General features: G+C 32.3%; 1 protein-coding gene across 2 annotated transcripts; it reads right to left on the minus strand.

Annotated features, from left to right (window-relative positions):
- Positions 1 to 321: 321 nt before the first annotated feature.
- LOC145593071 (putative WRKY transcription factor 75) lies at positions 322 to 2,581 on the minus strand. 2 transcript variants are annotated; one of them, XM_081649578.1, is made up of 3 exons: positions 2,098 to 2,581; positions 871 to 1,006; positions 322 to 742 (listed from the first exon to the last, which is right to left on the minus strand). In XM_081649578.1, the coding sequence occupies exons 1-3, from the start codon at positions 2,420 to 2,422 to the stop codon at positions 619 to 621; spliced, it is 585 nt and encodes a 194-aa protein (XP_081505704.1). In that variant the 5' UTR covers positions 2,423 to 2,581; the 3' UTR covers positions 322 to 618. The 2 variants fall into 2 exon arrangements, with proteins under 2 accessions (XP_081505704.1, XP_081505705.1); XM_081649579.1 differs by having other exon boundaries at positions 871 to 1,003; positions 2,098 to 2,580.
- Between the last annotated feature and the right edge of the window lie 5,345 nt (positions 2,582 to 7,926).

A 7,926-nucleotide genomic window follows, 5' to 3' on the forward strand; every position in this document is an offset into this window, starting at 1 on the left:
TAATTGGCGTATATTGTTAGGTTAGCCTAAGCGTAGAAAGAATCGTACTGAGTACACATTCTTGACAACATGCAATTATTCTGTCAAAATAGGTCCAATTATAAGTACTTGTTCTGCTACATTCAAAGGATATGTATCTGAATATTCGACTTCATTCAAATGGATAATTATCTTACAAGCTGTTCCGGACTAGAAATATGATTTCAGACTGCCAGATTCAGCTGTAGTTTCTGATTTACATAGTTCAATGGGGTTGCCTCACTGTTTATTTTTCTCTTTACAGTCAAGACAACACCATAATATTTGTGACTGAAAAATATATATGAAACAAAGTAAACTCTTTATATACTACTGCTGTTAAAACAGAAAATGGCACACTACATCTAACAAGCCTAAGATGACTAGTGTTTATTGTGTTCAATTTGTTACTGCAGTATTAATTTACAAATCGGGACTCCGGACAAAAGTGAAACACATGAAAGTATGTGGAGAAAAAACTTTTGCTGATCCCATGTGGTCTGCAACCAACCCACCAAGCTCTGAAGGAGGAAACTGAAATTCCTTGCAGCTGACAAGTACTTGCAGAGCATAGAGCTCTGACAACATCCTTGAAGTTAACTACTTTGGGGCGTCATGGATATGATTGCCTTCATATGTTGTTATTACGTATTTCATGTCATCCCTGTCTCGCTCTACTCTCTTCTTTACAGGACAACCGTCTACAGCACACCTGTAGTAGTTCCTGCATATAAGTTTCGAAGAAAGATCAGCTGCAGGAATAGGCTAGTAGCAGTAAACTGGTACATTAAACTTGGTAATGTGTTGTTCATATTATTATGCTGAAAATAGGCTTTGTGGGAGTTAAGTTACCTTGGGTTTGGGCTGTTTTTGACCATCTTCTTGCCATACTTTCTCCATTTGTAACCATCATCAACGACATCAATCTCCGATTTCATTCTGAATGCAACCCTTTCCTTCTTCTCTTTGCCATTTCTAACCGATCCTGCTAATAATAGTGAGTGAAAAAATTAAAATTCAGAATGAATATATTTAGGAAAATTTGTCACAAAGGACCTTTTATGTCCACTATTTTGTAAGAAAGGACCTTTTAAAAAAAAGGTGGCAAGGAGGGACCAAAAATGAGTTTTTATTTGTGAGAAGGGACCATTGCCCGGAAAGCAGGATTTGACCCGTCAACTCCGGCGTTGACCACCTTAGCCCCACCCCTTTCATGGCAGCAATCCCTTCCTCTACCCCAAAAACCCTTCTCTTTTAAGGTAGCCTAGCGTCCTAGCCTTTCCCACAACCCCACCACCCCCTCTCCCTTGCCGCTGTCGGTGCCGACCGTGGCACCCAAGCCTCCCCATGCCGGTGACCCTCCAATCCCCACCGTCTTTCCCTCTCTTTAATTTTCTCCTCTCATTTCTCTGCTTTTGCGCGAAGATCGATCTTCGTTTCTACAAATTTTGCACAATTTTACATCCAATTTGCTTTCAAAACTTCTGAACTCATTTAATTGAACCCAATTTCTTCAAAAACTCATCCAATTCCATACCCTTCATTAACTCATTCAGAAATTTGATTCCATGCCTCTCGTTGCTCGATTCTCTAAGTCCCTAAATTCTAGGATTAGGGTGGAGGAAATCGCATGAATTTTTATAGTAATCAGGGTGGAGGAAAGGGAGTGAGGGTGGGGAAAGGGGAGGAGCAGGCTGTCGTGAAAGGGGTGGTAGGTGTGAGGTCAGTGCTAGCAGTGGAGAGGTAGAGGGAGTGGTTAGGGTTGGTAAGTTTGTCGTGAAAGGGGAGCAGGAAGAGGGAGGCGGTGGGGGTGGGGGTGGTCGGGTGGAGGAAAGAGGAGGCTGCCGTGAAAGGGGTGGGGCTAAGGTGGTTCCCGGGCATAGGTCCCTCCTCACAAATAAAAACTCATTTTTGGTCCCTCCTTGCCACCTTTTTTTTAAAAGGTCCTTTCTCACAAAATAGTGGACATAAAAGGTCCTTTGTAACAAATTTTCCATATATTTATGCATGCTATATCGTCCAAGTATAGCCAAACAATCATAAAAAGAGGGAAAAGGCGGTATAGTTGAACTCGCTTACTGCTGTTCTCCCCCTCATTTTGGATGTTGCTGCTTCCCCCAATATCATACAACTCAGTTCCTTGATACCCATAATTCTGAGTACCCTGTGAACCAAAATCCATGGACTGCTGCTCGTTCCCCCAACCTTCAAAGGAAAAGAAGTCTGAAACCTCGAAATCAGTACTCTGCTCAAAAAAATGATCACTTCCTGAGGACTCAAGTGAACTGAAAGTGTTAGTAGTAGTTGTCATTAGGTGGTTGTTGTTGTTGTTGTTGTTGAGGTATGCAAAGGATGGGAGGGTCGGATAAGGAACGAAACACGAAACGTATACGTTGCTTGCCATTGTCAAACAACATAAGTAGCAGCATACATATAATGTGCAAGATATTCGCGCTTAATACATCAGTGAAACCTTCCTAGGAGCTTCCATTGACATTTAAGTTACAAGGGAAGTTTCATAGGTTGGTTCTCTGGATTAAGTGATGGCTATATAGGAAAGTAACTAAGGGGGGCCTGTTGAAGTGTGCAATGGTAAAAGTTTAATATTTGAAAGGGAAAAGGACTGATGAAATAGAAAGGGAAGGCCAGAGAATCATAGATCTAGATGGGACATACCATTTTGCTATGGATGACTTGTGAGTAGACTTTTGGTTTAATAATATTTTTGGGGTTGATTTCGTGACGTACTCTCACAATTTTCGAATTCCTACAACAGTTAAACTTTTACAATATTTATATTCATACTAGATAATGCTCCAATTATTCTAGGTTTTTAGAATTACACAGTAGTAATTGAATTATAGAAGTCTCTATTTAGTATAAGTCAATATTCAACCATAAATAAATAAATAATGAAGTTTGTAAATAAATTAATGATTTTGCCAAAAAAAAAAAAAAAAAAGGGAAAATTCCCTCCAAAAAAAACTTTAATTTACTATAGGATATAGATATGAATATGAAGAAATATAGCTTTGACTATATTTTCTTATTGGTTTATAAAAATTAAATGTTACTTAGTAGTATGTCGTTGAATTACTAAAATAGTGTTCAGTTTAAAATATTTCTCAAAGTAGTGTTCACGTAGGATTGGAAAACTCTAAACCTAATTTTTATCGCTTTGTATTTAAAGTCTAAATAAAAAAAATAATTGGAGTCTCAATACTATTCTCTAAGGGTTATAATTCACCATTTTTTTTTTTTTTACAATCTTTAATTCACCATTGTTCCAAACATTGATGTTTCATGTTAAATATTTTTTTTTTGAGAATTTATGTCCATAACAAATATGCTACAAATGGACTGCAGTAATCAATTCACTTATTTGAAGCAGGGGAAGCATAAAATGTCTAGCTTTGATCATATTATTATTAGGGACATCCTTAAGCTAGCTGCTTTGTGCTCCTTTATTGATTACTCGCAAGTCAGCAATGTGGGAATGTGGCTGCCCACAAACTTGCTCAAAATAGTAGAAACTATGAGGATTTGAGAGTTTGGGTGGAAGACTATCCTTCTTGTATTAGCTTTGCTATTTTGCTAGATATTTCTAGTTTAGCTTAATAAAATTCTTGATTACTAGCTCTGCTATTTTGCTAGATATTTTTAGCTTAGCTTAATAATATTCTTGGTTACTTGCTGTCAAAGAAAAAAAAATGCTAGAAAATTTTTAAACATTTATATTACTACATCATATTCATACTCCATAGTGCTTATATCCATTTTTACAATTAATAAAATACAAAAGCATTAATGATGAGGCTCAATACTAAGTAAAATTAAGATATTGTAAACATTATTTAAGATAAACAATTTGATGTTTGACTTGATAAAGATATATCTTATATGCATAAATGAAAGTTTGGCTTGAAGAAATCCTACCTACTGTAATCTCTGATGTTCTCCTTGATTAAGGTTTGATTAACTAATAGAAAAAAACCCTCTTCGGGTAAAAATAAAATAAAATAAAAAATAATATGATGGTATACATATTTATTAGGATTTTATTAGAAAAAAGTTCTTTCATTGTTTTTTTAACTATAACCTAGATTCGTAATTTCCTAACCTACATGGACACTAAATTGAGAAATATTTTTAGGTGAACACTATTCTAGTAATTTTTTTATTTTTCAACACCACATTAGCAAATTGTTCCTTATCAACTTTTACTACTACTATTTTTTTTTCCTCTAAGCTTATTTTAATTGACTACCTTTTATCTAAACTTGTTCTTAAATAAAAGAGAAAATTAAATAAAGTGAATCAAACTTAAAGTCTCTCTTTAACTACTAAAAACACGAGTTAACAATTAAGTTTATTACCTTATTAAAGTCACTCGATAAAGCTTGAGCGAGTAAGGTTAATGACTAATACAAACATAAGCTAGTTTGTCAACTAATATAACAACTTAAAACTCAAATACGTACATAATATAACATACTTAGCATATCATTATATATTACATATAAATTACTCACACAATCACACTTATTATTATCTTATGATCATTTTACTTTCTAGAAGAGCTTATCTTATTTATATTATAATTAATTTATTATTAGTGGTATTATTATATAGAGCATGTGTTAGCTAGTTTTTCCCTTTGATAAAACTCCATAAAAAGTTAGATGATGTCGCTAATATAAGATGCAATATTAGGCTGTAAAAGACTTTTTGACTGGTGCTGACCAATGACTAATGACTAAAGACAACTAAAAAATTGTGTCCAAATGAGCTGAATGCTTATATGTTTTGAAAGCTTTGCTTAATATTCTGTACACATGCATTTGAATCTTAACTCATTTTCATGACATCAAAAGGCAGTCAAGCAGAATCATCGAACAAATAGTAGAGGATTTCCAAAACGTATCATCAAGGGTGGCATATGTTACACAAATTTTATCAAGTCATTTTTGAAAAGACCGCTAAAGTAACTATATCTAATTAGCAATATCTATATTAATATACCGAAAAGAGAAATATATATGACACATATATATCACCATTTGATACTTTTTATTATGCTTTCATTATTTCATACTCAATTCAAATAACCCAACATGGATTAAGGGTACGGTGTTCATATTCTGCCTTTTTAAAAAAAATTAAAAAAAATAAAAAAAAAGTTCTCAACATATTGCTTGCTAATTTTCATGGCGTAGTTTTTTATTTTCAAACTCAAATATAATTAAAAAAAAAATTGAAGTAAAAATCTGAGATATTGAGTCACAACACTAATTTCTCATTATAAGATCTATTGAAAGAAAATCTCATGAGAGATATTTGTTGACATAATAATAACTCATTAAATTAAAGTCACCATATTTTCTCGAAAAACCGATTCATCCTTGGAACAAATTTATTCTACATTTGCTTATAACTATATATATTGCACTTGTATATAAGAGACATGTCTAATTTCCGTCGAACAATAAAAAAAATTAAGGACATTTTACACGAGCATGTTAACAAATACTGATTTCTTTCAATATAATTTAGTCACAAAGAACTACGCATGAGGAGATAAGATTTGAGGAGATAAGATTTAAACCCATATCTCGATGAATCTTTATATTTTCTTGTAGGCATATGTCCATTTCAACCTAAATTACAAGGAGTGCTATATATCTAATTACAGAGTTCTCAAATCAAGTCGTGAACAAAAGAAAGGAAGGAAGAAAGAAAGTTAGAATTTCTAGATAATATTTCGAGTTATTATTTTTTATAATGTGGTGTGGCAGTTTAGTGGTATTAGACCAAAATGGTAAATTAGTGGTGGGAAGTACTTGATTGATAGCATACTAAAATTCTAGTAGAGAAATGCCGTATGTACCTTCCTAAGGAAGAATTTTCAAATTGTTTTACCACTTAACTAAGCTACTTAATCATTAGTATTGGCACTCCCTCCATTTGACTCAATTCACCCTTTATTCTTCTATTGCATTCACTTTATCACACATGGTGTAATACTTTTCCTTTGATCTTTCTTACACTCAAGACTCAACTATTGTTTTTAGCAATACAAGTTAATTACCTTAGCTTCTTCTTAATTACTTGTAATAGATAGGTTTTACTTTTCAACCTACCACCAAAATTTTAATTAAAAGTGATCCATGTGATATATATGAAATTTTTGTTTAATTTGTTAATGCACAATTTTGACCATTAAAAAAACTTATATTATTAATCATTTATAGTGAAAGTTACAAAAGATTAATATTTTTATGCATCAAGCTGAATATAATATAATCTCGTATAACTATATTTTTCTTTAATTACATATCACAATGGTTAAATGGGTGTATGAATAATATAAAAGTTCAAATTTAGTGGTCAATTTAATTAACAGAGTATTATTAGTGTTTTTTTTATTAAAATAATCAATTTATCAATAAAAAGTCATACGAAATTTACATATGAAATCTAAATGTGACAAATTAAATACGTAAAAACACCGAATTGAAGGATTCCTTTATTGAAGCTACCATTATTGAGTAAACCTTGCAATATAATACGTCTCTCGAACACACCACTAGAATATACAACTTTTTTGGAGATACGTTCTAATGATTTTTTGTAGCCAAGAAGAAGATTTTCATTTGATTCATCGTATGAATGTATTTGAAAATTTGACAACCTTTGTGATTCCTCCCAAATCTTTACCAACAAATTGACTCTAAGGTGAAAGGTGATAAATTTCTTGATGAACCCTAGCCTACAATTTTCCCTTAAGAGTAAATCATATATATAAATGATTTGTATTTTTCGGAAAAGAAACCTCTTAATGTTTTTTTGTAATAAATCATGAAAAACAAATGGTCTTTTTTTAAAACGATCAGTTATACTTTCTAAGTTGGATCAAGTACAAATTTATTTCTTACAATGATTTTTATGTAGTTTGCATCGCTTACGTTTACTAGGTATTATTGGTACATAGTATATTATTTATTTATTTATTTATTTTTACTAACATATGAACATGACAATATGTTATCGACTTATTGAAGATAACATTCAATGTTTCGTTTAGACCACACATTAACTATGCTCTTAAAAATGTGCAGAGGCAATGGATCACCTTAGCATGATGTGTACCCTTCTTAAGGGGGTGGTTCATGTAAGGATGCATGCATGCATATTTTGTGAAATATTTTGATCAATTTCATGTAATTATCATCTTGGCTAATTGTTCAGTTTTTGGACGTTGGTCTCTAAGATTGATATATAATCCCACCTATAGTATTACAATCCTTTGAGGTTTCATAAATAGTGTAGAAAAATTATTCAATCATACTAACCCTAAAATAGTAGGTTAAGGTTGAGATAGATTTTCAACTTATTCAAATAAAGTGACAGACTCAACTAATCTATTTCGACCCTCTAGCGAATTATAAAGAAAGTATTGTTATGTATTTAATTTGTTGGTACATAACAAAGGTATAGTGGTGATTTAATACAATAATAAAAGGTGATGAAACTACATTTTAATTTGTCACTAATTTTAGTGTACCGTTGTAATCATTTTAGTACCATTACAATTTTTTATAACACCTTTGCAACCAATTATACACTACGGCCCTGTTCTTTAGAGCTGCTCTGCTCTAGTCTGCTGAGTTCTGCTCAAAAGAACAGGGCTGTACCAATGACAATTTTATAACCTAATTGTGAAGTATACCATTGTAACCATATACATAGTATATTATTATTCCACTATTAAGGTTAATTTCACAACTTAGTGGTACTAATGTTAACATCAAAGTGGTCAAACTATTTACAGTACATATTTGCCATGTTATGTAACAATAAGTATATAACTACTCCATATTACGTTAGTATTCCTCTTACCTCTTAGTG

The sequence above is a fragment of the Chenopodium album genome, chromosome 18 (genome assembly GCF_948465745.1).
Source record: "Chenopodium album chromosome 18, dcCheAlbu1.1, whole genome shotgun sequence".
NCBI classification, from domain to species: Eukaryota; Viridiplantae; Streptophyta; class Magnoliopsida; order Caryophyllales; family Amaranthaceae; genus Chenopodium; species Chenopodium album.